General features: G+C 32.0%; 2 protein-coding genes across 2 annotated transcripts; both read left to right on the forward strand.

Moving 5' to 3' along the window:
- Nucleotides 1-4: 4 nt before the first annotated feature.
- Nucleotides 5-5647, forward strand: LOC100527654 (aldehyde dehydrogenase). The gene is made up of 9 exons (NM_001248590.2): nucleotides 5-237; nucleotides 822-964; nucleotides 2749-3132; nucleotides 3232-3321; nucleotides 3418-3591; nucleotides 3884-4021; nucleotides 4785-4922; nucleotides 5037-5098; nucleotides 5213-5647. Exons 1-9 carry the CDS (start codon nucleotides 24-26, stop codon nucleotides 5484-5486), a joined length of 1617 nt encoding a protein of 538 aa, NP_001235519.2. The 5' UTR covers nucleotides 5-23; the 3' UTR covers nucleotides 5487-5647.
- Nucleotides 5648-9669: 4022 nt separating this feature from the next.
- Nucleotides 9670-12650, forward strand: LOC100782090 (leucine-rich repeat extensin-like protein 4). The gene has a single exon (XM_014775882.3). The coding sequence runs from the start codon at nucleotides 10042-10044 to the stop codon at nucleotides 12184-12186; it is 2145 nt and encodes a 714-aa protein (XP_014631368.2). The 5' UTR covers nucleotides 9670-10041; the 3' UTR covers nucleotides 12187-12650.
- Nucleotides 12651-16073: the final 3423 nt, after the last annotated feature.

Below are 16073 nucleotides of genomic sequence, written 5' to 3' on the forward strand. Positions count from 1 at the left end.
TCCTAAAGTTGCGCCAATAATTCATGTTCTTGTCTTTGCATATAGTCCTAATTAATCATATTGCAACATTCCACTTACCGACACCATCTCTACGACAACCTCCTTTCTCTCTATCTCTAGCTCGGATGAGTGCTCTCTCTAACTCCAGTAGTAGCCACGGCAATTCCTTCCTCAAGATGCCCGCCATCAAGTTTACCAAGCTCTTCATCAATGGAGATTTTGTTGATTCCATATCAGGTTCTTGAATTTTAATATTACAACTATTGTTAATGCTATTTTTAATATTTTATAAAAAAATGTTACTTTTAATTAAAACTAGCTTTATAAATAATTACCGTCAATTTTCAATTATCAAAATAATAGTTATTAAAATAAAATGCCAATTTTGATAAATAAATAAATAAACAAGAATAACAGTAATTATGAAATGTTGATGGGGGTTGACATTGATGAAAGATCTAAAACGAATTTTTATCTCTTCTCCATAAGTATGAGTTTGAATCCTCTTATCGTCATTTATTTTGCTTGGTAGACAATTTTTCTTAAAGAGATCTTGTGATGCCTAAGAGATAAGTTGAGTAGTTAAATTGAATGAAACTACTCATTTGCAATGGAGTTAAATTGTGATTTAGGTTTATGTAGTAATCATCTAGGAGTTTAAAAATGGTGTATTTTTTTTAATAAATATATAGTGTACGGTTAATCATTTAGATTTCAAATATTTTTAAAAAGTATAATTTATTTGGATTTCTTCTAAATACAAAATAGTCGGATATATTTCTAACAAACTTCTTTATGATTATTTGACTTGAATTAAAAAGGAAGGACATTTGAGACTATAGACCCCAGAAAAGAAGAGGTAATTGCAAGAGTTAGTGAGGGAGATAAAGAAGACATTGATATTGCTGTTAAAGCAGCACGTCAGGCATTTGACTCGGGTCCATGGCCTCGCTTGCCAGGCTCTGTAAGTTATTCTTTTCCTTTTCTTTAATTAGATATTTTTTAAATTAAAATATACTTTTTTGTCTTTATAAATATCAAAAAATTCAGATTTTATTCTTATAAAATTTTCGATATATTTTTTGTTTTCGTAAAATTAAAATGTGTTATTTTTTTACCATCAAGTTTGGACAAATCCATACCTATATAACATCTTGTAAAACTTAAATGTTAAGCTAAAATATGTTTCTGATTCATATAAATATTAAAATGTTCAGAATTTATCTCTACAAAATTTTGAATTTTTTTTTCATTCTCTAAAAATTGAAATATGTTACTTTTTGACTGAACGTAGGTTCAGGTATGTCCGAACATATGTGGTACTCTTTCATTAGTTTCATTGATGTTTATGGGAGTGGGTGATTCCTGAAAATTAAATATCGTCACAAAATATAGAAAAAAAACCCTCCCACAAATTTATAAATTCTTCTTTCTTTTCTAATTTTCTTCATCTTCTTCAAATTTAAATAAATAATTTTTTATGTATTTTGTAGCGGTTTTTAGCCTCAACAAATCACTCACTCTCTTAGTTATTAATGGAATCAATGAAAGAGTGACACATAGGTTCGGATACCTAAACCTACATCCGGACCAAAAATTAATAGATTTTAATTTTTTGAAAATGAAAAAAAGACTCAAAATTTTATAAAAATGAATTCCAATTATTTTGATATTTATAGAGATAAAAAATATATTTTACCTTATAATTTAGGTTTTAAAAAATGTCAGGTAAATTCTGATTCCTCCAAGCTTGACTTCAAGTCAAAAGCAATATATTTTAATTTTGCGATGATGAAAAACATATCAAAAATTTTACAATGACAGATTCTAAACTTTTTAATATTTATAGAAACGAAAAATATATTTTAATGTATTTTTTAATATGTGCAAAACCATCCCTAATTTCTTACATTATAAACTTCAACGTGTATTTTTAAATTAACGAAAAAATGGAAATTATGATCATTAATTTAAAATTAATAATTAAAATTACGATAATATATGTTTACTCAAAACTTTCGAAAGCCGGTACCTGTATACACATACCATTATCAATGACCTATTCGGCTATTCTAATCGAGGCCAAGCAGTCCAATGTTGAACAAGATACTTGTGAGCTCATGTTTGACTTAGACGGAGTGTATAATGAGGAACAACAAACGAAACATTATTTGAAAGTCCAAGACTATTAAGTGTTTGTGGTCTCAACCACTCTCTATGTCATATATTCAATTTTTTATTTTATGAAAAATTAATAACACGTAATTATTTATCATATAATGATATATAATGACTAATTAGAGACAATGTGATATTCATTAAAAAAAATGTAATATAAGTTCACCTGATAATTTTTCATAATAAACATATGTTTTGAATATACTTTGGTGGGAAAAACTTCTAGCTCCTAATTAAAAGAAGCATGTTGAGTATGTTAATTAAAATTTATGTTTTAATTATGCTAACATAAAGGCTGACTTTAAGCGAACAATTAGGTGAAAAAGTTTAAAGTAAATATCGGAATGACAAATGTAAGTAAAAAAAAATGAATATTATTTAAGAATGAAAAAGTTGAAGAACTTTTAAATAGAAAAGGTAAAAATAAACTTACATGTGTGGTTTATGTTTATTGACGAAGATCTTTATCTGAAGTTTTATTTTTCTTGTTTGAATTTTTCCTTCTATCTATCACTTCTAATCCTCTTCAAATATCTTAATTAATATTGACATCGTATGGTATACACGCAGGAAAGGGCAAAAATTATGATGAAATGGGCAGACCTAGTTGATGAAAATATAGAAGAACTAGCAGCATTAGATACCATTGATGCTGGAAAGCTATACTATATTAATAAGGTAGCGGAAATTCCTTCAGCTACAAATGCGTTACGGTACTATGCAGGTGCTGCTGATAAAATTCACGGTGACGTATTAAAAATGAACGGGGATTTCCATGCATATACACTTTTGGAACCAATTGGTGTTGTGGGACACATAATTCCATGGAATGCCCCCAGCCTCTCATTTTTCATCAAGGTTAGCCCTTCCTTAGCTGCAGGCTGTACTATGGTCCTCAAACCTGCTGAACAAACACCCCTCTCTGCTTTGTTTTATGCTCATCTAGCTAAGTTGGTATGTATCAAGACATAGTTTCATTTCCTTATCAAAGATGACCCTCACAAAGTTTACTTGAATTTAGGCTAATTCTATTGGGTTTGTCCCTTTTAAAAGGCTGGAATCCCAGATGGTGTGCTTAATATAGTACCTGGATTTGGCCCAACTGCTGGCGCAGCAATAAGCTCACACATGGACATAGATGCGGTAATAAGAAGTTACATGTCAAATATTTACAAGTACTAGTCTCTTAATTGATTTGACTTGTAAAATTTCAATTTCCTTGATTGTGTTGATCTTCAGGTCAGTTTTACTGGTTCAATTGAAGTAGGGCGTGAAGTGTTGCAGGCTGCAGCTTGGAGCAATTTAAAACCGGTTTCACTTGAATTAGGAGGCAAGTCTCCTCTCATTATTTTCAATGATGCGGATATAGACAAAGCTTCCGAGCTTGCTCTCTTTGGCATCATGTCTAACAAGGTGAAATTCTTTCCTTTCAAGGAACATCTAGTAATACATACACATACACACGTATAATATACGAAGCATATCAAATTAAGTGAGTATTCTTCTTGTTGGAAAAATGTGAACTACAAATGTAAATTATTAAATCTTATTTGAATAATCAAAATTAAAAGAAAAATACAAAAGAGTTTTCAAGTGGTTTCCTCCTTATCAACTAACTTTTAATTTTGATTATTAATATATGGTTGAATGAGCCATATTTATAGATGTAGCCAATAAATTTTGTATTTCTTCTTTGTGCTTTCAGGGAGAAATTTGTGTGGCAGGTTCTCGTGTGTTTGTCCAGGAAGAGATCTATGATGAATTTGAGAAGAAGTTGGTGGAGAAGGCAAAATCTTGGGTCGTTGGGGATCCTTTTGATCCCAAATCGCTGCAAGGGCCTCAGGTAGGGACAATATATATAGTAGCACGATTATGCTTACAATAGTTCTAAAACGTATTTGATCCTTTGTTTTTACTAGTAACTCTCTAAATAGGAAAATGAATTTTAGTAATTAGTACAAATTTATTTGTTCAAATAATACCAAATGACATGGTGTTAATTTTTTTTTTTATCAACATTCCCATATATTTCTAGGAGCATTTGTTTCGCGTCATCTTCTCTTTTTTATATCAGGAATGTGAGAATATAAATGAGTATTCTCATATTTATTAGAAGGCTATGATAATGTATTCAGGAATATATTTTTATTTTCAAGAAAATTGTGCTCTCACATTGTAAGTAGATTTTATTCCTATGAGTAGGAGGTGAATATCTATATTCTTATGGGAACTCTCTTCTACTCTCTTTCACTTTTAGTTTTTAAATTTTTTTAATTATATAACTCTTTTCAAAATTACTCAATTCTAACCAAACATATTCGTGTAAATAACATTTCTGGTATATTACTCGTAGAAATATGATTCCAGAGAATATAAAATTATAATGTGAAACAAATATCTTTTGGTCATCATCTAATGTATCTTGTCTTGTTTGGTGATGGTTGGATGCACACTATTTTTTTACTATATTGTTCGTCTAAAATAACAAAGTTATTCCAATTATATAGTTCAAACATTTGAATAAATATACGTTTACTTAGTCTTTTATCCCATTTTCACTATATTTTTTGGTGAAATTTATCATAACTTGTTTTCTATTATTATAGGCTGACAGGAACCAATTGGAGAAAATACTTTCATATATTGAGCACGGAAAGAGAGAAGGAGCCACCCTTTTGACAGGAGGTAATACAGTGGGCAACAAAGGTTACTACATAGAACCTACAATTTTCTCCAATGTAAAGGTAAATTTTAATTCCATCAAAGTCTCAACCTGGGTATCTTCAGCATAGTTTGATAACTAACCATCGTGTTTTCATTTTTCTTCTGGAAATTAAAAAAAAAAAAATCCTGATTAGGAGGACATGCTAATAGCACGGGATGAAATATTTGGCCCTGTACTAGCGCTGATGAAGTTTAAGTAAGTTATAGTCTAATTTAATGGTTTTTGTTGTAGTTGTTTAGTACAAAAAAAAAATGTGTTTGTTGGCTTGTTAACGAAGGTTGAATTAAAGTATATATATGACATGAACAGGACCATGGAGGAAGCAATTAAAAGTGCTAACAATACCAAGTATGGCCTAGCAGCAGGAATTGTAACCAAGAATTTGGATACTGCAAACACTATGTCAAGGTCCATTCGTGCAGGCATTGTTTGGATCAACTGCTATTTTACCGTAGGGAGTGATGTTCCTTTTGGAGGGTATAAGATGAGCGGATTTGGAAGAGATTTGGGATTACAGGCCCTTCACAAGTACTTACAAGTTAAATCTGTTGTAACACCTATTCATAATTCTCCTTGGCTTTGAATAGTTGAATGTCTCCTACGTGAGCACAAATGTGAGTCTTTTCATTTGGAATAAATTACACTTTAATTCCTTATAATGTGTGAATTGTCTCTTGTATTATTATGATTACTTTGTTTTATTACCACGTTGTTAACTTAAATATAATTTTTAGAGTGAAACAACAAATTATAGCTATTACATTTTTTCTTGCCATTGACGTGAAAATGTTCCTAGATCCAAGTTTGTATAACTTGCATGCAATCACACCATTAATCTTTTAAAAGAGATAGTATTTTTACATATATTGGTTGCTATCGCGTTGGTTGTGGGCTGAAAACAGAACTAGGTGGCTTAGGTACCAGTACACAAGTGGCCCGTTTTATTATGGATACAAAAGTTACCCCATAAATGTTTTTTTTATAAAAAAAAAAATAACTGTATAATGTAGGGTATTACGTAAAATAAATGTAGCTTAACAAATGTAATTTTTTTTTTTACATTCTTAGGTTTAGGAATGTTCACGACTCATTCTATCTGTTAACTAAATATAAGTTGAAGTTAATTTTAGGTGTTAATTTTTGAAAATCATTTCAACGTATTTCTAAAAGCAATTCAATTATATTTTAAATCACTCCACTAGACCTAGTGTCTCTCTTTCTTTTAAAAAATAGTGTCTCACTTTTTTTAAAAATTAAATTAGTTTTAAATAATTCTCCATCCCCAAATAACACTTTGTTTTTATAGATAAATTTAATTATCCAATGATTGTAACTTAATTGCCAACGCACATTCAATTTATGAAAAAAAATTTAAGTTTAATCATCACAAAATACACTTTTAGAGAAGAACGAAGAACTCTAGTTATCACAAATCAAAACTTTTCCATTTTGCACCCATTTTTCTATTTCTCCTTATTTCTTTTCTATTTGTCTTTAATAAATCACCTTTACTTTTTACTTTATTTTTCACCTATTTTTACTTTTTTTTATTTTCATTTATCATATTTCTCTTTTTTCTATCAAACAAGGTATAAGAAAAACTAATAAATAGGAAAAAGGTGACAATAATTTTACAAATTGAATTTTATCATTAATATTATATTAAAAATTTTAAATGACACTTATTAAAAATAGTAATAGAAAAAATTAATTAATATTACATTAAAAAAATTAACATAATACTTATCTTGAGATTATTATTTTCAAAATATGATACTTATTTTAGAACGGATGAATTATATATTAATAATAAAAGTTTTGAACATCAATTTTTGTTTTTTATTTCTGTATAAAAAAATACTTATACTAATACTATTTATAGTACAACATAAAATCTACATTGATTTTAATTGTTAAACTTTTTAAATGATATATAATGAAAATTCATACTATACACTATGTAATGAAAAAAAAATTATACACTATTGGCAAATTGAATTTTATTATCAATCTCGATAGATGGAGTTCGTATCCAAACAAACATTGTTAACAAAATTTCAAGTCAAATAAAAATTAAATCCTTAAATTAAACTTGTCCTTCTTAGTCCAAGTAGTGCTCATTATTAAAGGAAGTCTCAATCATTTGGTTACCTTATAATGAGCATTATCTCAGCAATCAAAAAGGCGGTGGTAGACTAGGGCAGCAAATTAACCAAAAAAGTTCTCTGTCAAACACAGAAGAACTAAGAAGCATCATTAGTATGAAATTTTTTTTTTTTTCTTAACACTCCTGTTAACACTTAACAGTGACTGTTTCTCCTTTTTTTTTTTTCTTATTATGAAAATTTTGAAAAACAAATTAACAAACTGTAATTGCAAACTTTTCAATTAAAGCTTAGGTAGTAGGTACTATTCGATACAGTAAAATGAAATTGAAAAAAATGGAATTAAAAAAATAGTTAATTAAAGTAATATATAAAAGTGTGGAACTTGTATCAAATTTTTTACATTTTCTACTCATTTTTGTGTTCCAGTATACCAACCAAACAACCCTTTAGTTTTAATAAAATAAGAGAAAAATAATATGAAAAAACTCTCGTAAATTAAAATTAATTTATCTATCTTAATTTTTAAAAATTCTTATTTGCTTCTTTTAAAAGAGATATATAAATTAGTTTTAGCTGATAAATAATATGTTTATTTTATTTTAGAATTTTTTTATAAGATTTCTAAATTGATGGATTTTATTCGGATTAAAAAGTTTAATTCTTATATTTAACACTACCTTTTGTTTTAATCTTTGCATAAGAAAATTATATTTTAATTTTTATGCACAAATATTTACTTGAGATTAATTAATGAAATCAAACAAAAAGGCAAAATTGATATTTTTTGAAGATTAGATGGCCAAATTAAATATTTTAAAAAAAGAAATACGAAATTAATTTTTTTTTGAAATATAAAATATAAAATATAAAAAGAGGAAGAAAAAAAAAACTTAATCTCTTGTTCTTACCTTTTTGTCTAACTAATTTATTATTTTTTGCAATCTAGATAAATTTGGATTCTTTTCATGATTTATTTTCACTATTAATTCATTGTTTTCAAAACTAGATTGGATCATTCAATTCAATTGGTCGGATCAGGATTTGATCTGATGATTGATTCGTTAACTTTAAAAACCTAACTTATCTTAAAACTGGTAAACAATCAAACAAATCCAAAAATGATTTTGAAAAATATAATATTTTAAAAAAATCCTTTTTTTAACTTCTTTTTATTATTTTAATTTAATTTAAAACAATTAGTAGATATATAAATTGAATTATTTTAATATTAGACATGCGTATAAATTATCTTGCCATTTATTATTCACTTTAAAATCAAGAGAGTGACCAATGTGATGTGTTTTGTCGTGAATAAAAAAACTCAAATTGAATAGAAAGGTTTGATTTTGACAAAATTGTAAATTTGATTTTTTCATTTATTTCATAATTTGATTTTGTTTTCCTATAATTTAATTAATGAATTTAGTCTTTTTTTGTTTTACAATCTTTTTATTTCAATTTTCAATTCTAAAATTAGACATTGACGATTAATTGTTTATCTTGACCGTCACATGTCATGTTTTCATTGAACATTAATCGTCACGTGTTACATTTTTATTGGACATTGACTATTAATTATTTTTTAGGACATTGATCAAATGATTAAAAGGAGAAATATTGAGTGTGAAAATCATATGAGAATGCAAAAAGTACTCATGGACAACATAATTTTCAACTTCAAATAAAAATATTTATACTTTAAAGTTCTTTAACCGATGTTTTCTGCCATAAAAATAACATAATACTCCTTCTGAACTCATATATAAACAAAAATAATTAATTTCATACTAATTAAAAAAACTAGTTCACATCATTTAAGTTTATTAATTTCAAATAAAAAATATTTTTTTCTATAATATCCTTCATTAAAACTTGCTTGCTATTATGAATAAAAAAATTATTGAAAATTGAAATAGAATTAAATAAAAAATATTTTAGAAATAATAATATTAAATATAATAAAATTAGTTAAATTTACTTACATTACATTTCTGTCCAACAAATAAAATTACTTTTTTGTGTATATATAAATACAGAAGAAGAAGAAGTAATAGATAGTTATAACAAATTCGAGAGATATTAAAAAAGGTAGGTAAATTTTTTGAAAGGAGTCAAAATTACCTAAGATTTGAAAGTGCTTTTAATGCTGTTTCAAAAACTCAATAAAGGCAAAAAAGAATACAGAGATATTAAATGTCCGAAGTTACGAATAATATCATAATGCAAATTATTACGAAATGAAGTGAGCAACCAAGAAAACGTATTTTCTCATTAATTGGAAAATCTAAATACTAGTACCTTGTTAAAGTTTAAATATCAGATAAAAAAATCTAATGAGTTAAATCTGTGGAGATAAAAAGAATCGTATTTTTCTCATTATATATATATATATATATATATTGCATCAAATAGTGACAGATTAAGATAGTAGCATGAATGAAAATTTTCAATGTAATCTTACAAAACCTAATGAGAACAAAAGTAATGAATGGAAATGGGTTTCAACTTTTTTTTATGGGAATGCATGCATTGCCAATGAAGAAGCCCAAGAGTAATGACGTGGGACTCGATAGAGCGTCGATTGCTCTCTTCTTCCTCGTTCAGATCACAGTTCAGACGTTTGGCAGTGGATATCAACACATCCAAACAAAAATTACTGCACCTTCCAACAACACTTTATTACTATTAAGTTAATTACAGTTTTTCTCAAACAAGTGAGGCATTGCTCCTTCTAAGTTATAAATAATTAAACACCCCCAAATCCACACCAGTAACAAAGCATTACTTATTACTTTAAATATTGTTAGTAGCAATTGAATATCGCTGGCTGGCAGAGTACGTGTCTACCAATTTAAACCCAGCACAGCATGGTACCAATAAACTCTTTTGCTTATTTACTTTTTAAAATAAAAGGTTTTAATTTTAATTTTTTTAAACAAACTTGCCTAAACGAGACGAGAGAGAGAATCTGGTGGGCTTTGATGAATTATTTCTCTCTGGCATCATAGTCTCTTTCTATCGAAGAAGAAGATGATGATGGTGATGAAGAAGGAAGCAACATACTCCTCCATTCTCACACTCCTCATTGCCACACTCTCCCTAGCCCTCTCCGACGAGTTCGGCGACAGAGGAGAGAATGTCACCGTTGACCCTTCTCTTGTCTTCCAAAATGACCGTCTCAGAAACGCTTATATAGCCTTGCAAGCTTGGAAGCAAGCCATTTTGTCTGATCCCCGCAACCAGACAACCGATTGGGTTGGATCCCAAGTGTGCAGCTACACCGGAGTGTACTGTGCTCCCGCGCTGGACAACCCCAATATCCGTACCGTAGCCGGCATTGATCTCAACCATGGTGACATTGCCGGTTATTTACCCCAAGAGCTCGGTTTGCTGGTGGATCTTGCACTCTTCCACATCAACTCAAATAGATTCTGCGGCACCGTGCCGCACAAGTTCGATAGGTTGAAACTGCTCTACGAACTGGATCTCAGTAACAACAGGTTCGCAGGAAAGTTCCCTGAGGTGGTTCTGCGTCTTCCGTCACTCAAGTTCTTGGATCTCAGGTTCAACGAATTCGAAGGTACGGTGCCGAGAGAGTTGTTCGATAAGGACCTGGACGCCATTTTCATCAACGACAACCGTTTCGTCTTTGATCTTCCGGACAACTTGGGCAACTCGCCGGTCTCCGTCATCGTCCTCGCCAACAACAGATTCCACGGCTGCATTCCGGCCAGCTTGGGGAACATGTCTAACTTGAACGAAATCATCTTGATGAACAATGCATTCCGATCGTGCTTGCCTTCGGAGATTGGGCTTCTGAAGAACCTGACGGTGTTCGACGTCAGCTTTAATCAACTTCTTGGTCCCTTACCGAACGCCGTTGGAAACGCCGTCAGCATGGAGCAGCTCAATGTGGCGCATAACTTACTCTCAGGTCAAATTCCAGCCAGCATTTGTATGCTGCCTCACCTTCAGAACTTCACTTATTCCTTTAACTTCTTCACTAGTGAGCCTCCCGCATGTCTCGTATTGCCAGCGTTTGACGACAGGCTCAACTGCTTACCGGCAAGGCCGGCGCAGAGGCCTCCGCCGCAATGTAAGTCGTTCTTCTCTAAACCTGTGGACTGTAACTCCTTTAAGTGTAAACCATTTGTTCCTTCACCTACACCTTCACCTGCAACACCGGTAACACCTTCACCTCCATCACCTTCTACACCTTCACCTACTACCCCTGTAACTCCTTCACCTACGACACCTGTAACACCTTCACCTCCTTCCCCTTCAACACCTTCACCATTTCCTTCACCTACAACACCTTCACCATTTCCTTCACCTACGACACCTGTAACACCTTCACCTCCTTCCCCTTCAACACCTTCACCGTTTCCTTCACCTACGACACCTGTAACGCCTTCACCTCCTTCGCCATTTCCTTCACCTACGCCACCTGTAACACCTTCACCTCCTTCCCCTTCAACACCTTCACCTACAACACCTTCACCATTTCCTTCACCTACGACACCTGTAACGCCTTCACCTACGACACCTGTAACACCTTCACCTCCTTCGCCATTTCCTTCACCTCCGTCATTTCCTTCACCTACGCCACCTGTAACTCCTTCACCAGTACCTTCACCTCCATCACCCACAACACCTTCACCTCCATCACCTACAACAGTACCACCTGTTCATAGTCCTTCTCCAGGGTATTTGCCACCGCCGCCACATTCTTCCCCTATACCACCTGTGTACCCTCCACAACATTCTCCACCTTCACATACTCCAAAGCCACCTCCATCAAATTCACCATCGCCCCCTTCTCCCCCCCATCACTCACCCGCACAACCTGTTTATCCTTATTTATCACCTCCACCACCACCTTCACCGCCTTGTATAGAACTTCCTCCACCCCCTCCCCAATCTACACCTTCTCCCACACCTTACCTCCCACCACCATCTCCTTCTCCTCCTCCGCCACCAGTGTATGTTTCTCCACCACCACCACCACCAGTTCAATACAGTTCGCCGCCCCCACCGGTATACCATTCACCGCCTCCGTGCGAAACTCCACCTTCAGTTTCTCCGCCCCCACCACCCGCCCCTGTATATGAAGGGCCATTGCCACCTATCGTTGGACTCCCGTACGCGTCACCCCCACCACCACCCTTTTATTGATTCTTTTGACCAACAATACTCATCACTCACGCTTGTATTATTAATTGCGGCCCTTTCTTCACTAATACTCTCCAATGGAAGGAACGTTATGCGACTCTCTTTCGTCGCTTATTATGAATTACTAGAACAAGAGAACGTACGACAAGGTTTTGTTCTTTATTTTATCGTCAAGAAGGTTGAAGAAAAGCGAGGGTAAGAGGAGAAAGATAGTCTCTCTCCATACATATTGATTTCAAATGTTATCAATAAATAAAAATGGATGACAGAAAAAGAGTAGGTTGCAGAGAAGAGAAAATTGTATGTATAGGGATGAATCCGAGAGCTTATGTTATTATGGCTGCAAAGGCAGTGGCAGTAGCAGTTCCACTTTCTGCCGCAGCGGCTGCTGGTTATTTTTATTGTTATTGTCTCTCCTCTTATATCATACTACTATTTTATTTTTTTATATGTATAAATTTTGTTTCTTTTGCCTTTCAATTCAGTAGTATATTTAATTAGCATTTCGCTTGATTTGATTTTCTAAATTCGCTTTCTCTTATCACCGTCTCAAATCTGTTGCGGTCATGAGATTTTTGGTTTGAATGTTTTTCTTTAGTTTGGCTGTCATTATCAATCTGCATTTATGATCTTATATGCTGCTTATAATCAAACATCTTAATTATAAGTTGAATCATATATAACTTTCTTTCTCCCCATGACTATGACTGTGACTATTTTACGCTTCTTTTTCTTCATCAGAGGGAGGGATAATCAATTTAATCTATCATTGGAAATGCCAACATTGTTAATGTTAATGTTGTTTCACTTTAATCTTCCTATCGTTGTCTTTGAAAGGATCTACGTACCGTATTATACAATTAGAGCTTCTAGATTTTTGCATGCAAAATTGAATGAAACTTACGTTGAGAATGTAAGGAAGGGAAAAATATTGTTCTTAGGGAGCGTTAGGCACACAAGTAGAGCTTCTTGTTCCTCTACGTGTAAAATTAAACGTAACATATTTGAGCGGGTGTAGGGATCGGGAACAAATTGTTCCTACGGAATGGTCCCCAATAGCCCATGGAGACCACCATCAGAGTCTGCAGGTTCCGAATCAGATTACGGTGGTTGGGCGTAAATAGATACTATTTCCCAAGAACAATTAAAGAGCACCGACTGGGGTCAATGTATTTAATGAAGTCCTTTCTTATCTTTGATTTTAAAATGTTGCTCAAGGAACACCCTCCATGTGCAAACTGTCTTGGTTTTGAGATTTGAATTCAAATTTGCACACCTTCTTCAGCATTGGATCGTGAACAAATTAAACTGTAAGCTAAGCTTTACTACTGCCACGAAAACTCTTCTTTTTCTAATCCAAGGTAATGAAATCCTGTCGGTCATCAATCATCATTTTGTGTCTGTTTTTCGAGGCTGTTGCTTTTCCTTTTAAAATTTTATCCGTACACTTTACAAATTAAAATATTAAGTTATAAAACACACACACACATAATGCATTATAGTAAAACTAAAATTATGAATCAGTAGTTACACTTCTCACTCTAAGAACAGAATATTGCATTGAGGGTTGGATCTTTCTACCCTGTAACTCATTTTAGCACCTGTTTTTGTTAGGAATTTTATAATTCCTAATTAATTAATATGGGTTACATGTTATATTATAATATTTATATTAGTTATTTATATTTAAATGAGTTTAATAGAAAATGATCTATTTAAGTGAGTCATTAGACTGTATATGAACTTAATGAGTGGAAACCAATTTGGTCCATTAGGAGATAATAAAAATCCTAATAAGTTTAAAACATAAGACATGATTATGGTCTCCAATATACCAAATCATTTATTCTCTTTTCATCTGAAGAGAAAACGAAGTCCCATAAGAAAAAAAGTCATTAAACTAATTGTTCGTGACCACTATCAAATTTCATTGCATGTTAATCAAATTCTATGGATCCAAGTATTTCTTAAAACCTCTTCATAATATGACGTAATATGTTTTGGTACTCATTTGATATTGTATAAAATTTATTGAAAATTTTTAACAATTTTTTCCTAAGTAGCCAGAAGCATCTAATGCTCGGGATGCGTATGGAATCGACAACCCAAACTGGGTTCAATGCTTGCTTCTTACCAAGTCCTTTCAGGGAATATACTAATTAACACAAAGTCTCCCAGTTTTTATGGCAACCTCTTTCCACACACACACAAAAAAAAAACGTTAATATTTCTACTTTCCATGGTAAATTGTGGTATTTCTTTGTTCCTTTGTTTTTTTTACCTGGAGGAGAGTCTCGAAAATGAACAGAATAAAGCAACCTTTCCTTCAAATTAGGGGAAAGGAGAAGAAGTGGAATCTAATAACTTTGTTTGCACATAAGATTATTAGTTTTAAGACTATTGGTTAAGTTTCGAACAAAATTGTACTACTACCAGTTTTTCCTTCCTTGAGTGGTTAAAGAAGGATTGATTTAATTAACTTAAGATCACTCCGATACCGCTCAATAAATTTTTGTTCAATAATTTTATCATAAATGCTACAGTTAGATCAGATGTTGATGTCATAAAACATTGACATTGGATTCACTAGAACCTTTTTGGACACTGCATTATTTTATCCACTACTTAATGCATGTACCAAATAATAGGTGAAACCGTGAAAAGCATTTAATAATTTCGAAATGGTCTACATGGAGAAGTCAGTAGTGTAGGTCATTTCCTCAACACCAGATACCATAGCAAACAATATGAAAGTTCTATATACTTTTGTAGCTTTAGCCTTTTGATTATTCCTTGGTTATAGAATGGAAAAAAAAATAATTAAAGCAGAGACCTTCCTCTTATCTTTAATTTCTACCCTTGGATTAAAGGAAATCTAGGGAAAGATACAAAGCAAGCAGAGCATATCCCACCATCAAAGGGACAGTGACCTTTATGTCTATATAACTATAAGAGGGGCCCTTCACATGGTCTGTAATGTAAGGGCTTTTGACATCCAACATGCAAATGCAATGAAGATAATCAAAATACTATTGATTTTCGAAGTTGGCTTACTTGTCCTATTAATTAATTACCTCTACTCGGAGTGACATAACTACCATTCAATTAGGGCTCTTGGTACAGCCTGTGATTGTCAACTATAGTAAATGACGTCTCATAAAGTGAGCTCATCATATTGATCCCAGTCCTCACATTAAAAGGAAAGAGATAACTCTCTGTTTCAAGAAAATTCTAATAGTATCAAATTATCATTCGGAGGGAAACTTTTTAAATTAACTGAGATTCGCCTACAATTTCAAATCTTAATTCCCAAACAATATATTCAAGATTTCTTCAGTTTCTTATTATTAGTAATTACCGATGATTCTACATATGTAATCTTAATTATAATTATGCGTAGATTAGTATATAAGTTAGAGAAATAGTTCTTTTCATTTTAAGGACACATCAAATGTATAACGTAGCTACATATTGTGGTGCTGAGATTCAAACCTTAATTTAGTTTCTAAGCCAAATTATCTTGCTTGCGTATAAGGGAAAATTAAGATAGACTGGGAATATTAAATGCGTGTTTGGAATGGTGTTGAAAACGTACATATTGTTTGATTTTCACATCTAATCCTTTTTTAGATGCAAAACTTAATACTAACTGCTTCACAAAATTTAAGTCACGTCTGATTCAAAAAATTTATCCAAACATGCTATAAGATGGATTAGGAATAGTACATTTTTAGTATTTCCTCCCGATAAAAACAAACTGCGGGTTTAACTAGAGATGAAATTTCACACCTTAAGTTACAACTAATTCAATAATGGGAGAGGGAGGTGGATAATGTCAATGTCAACTAATTCATGTACTCAAACCAAGTTACACAATTGAATGGTATCTT

Source organism: Glycine max, chromosome 5, assembly GCF_000004515.6.
Source record: "Glycine max cultivar Williams 82 chromosome 5, Glycine_max_v4.0, whole genome shotgun sequence".
NCBI lineage: Eukaryota > Viridiplantae > Streptophyta > Magnoliopsida > Fabales > Fabaceae > Glycine > Glycine max.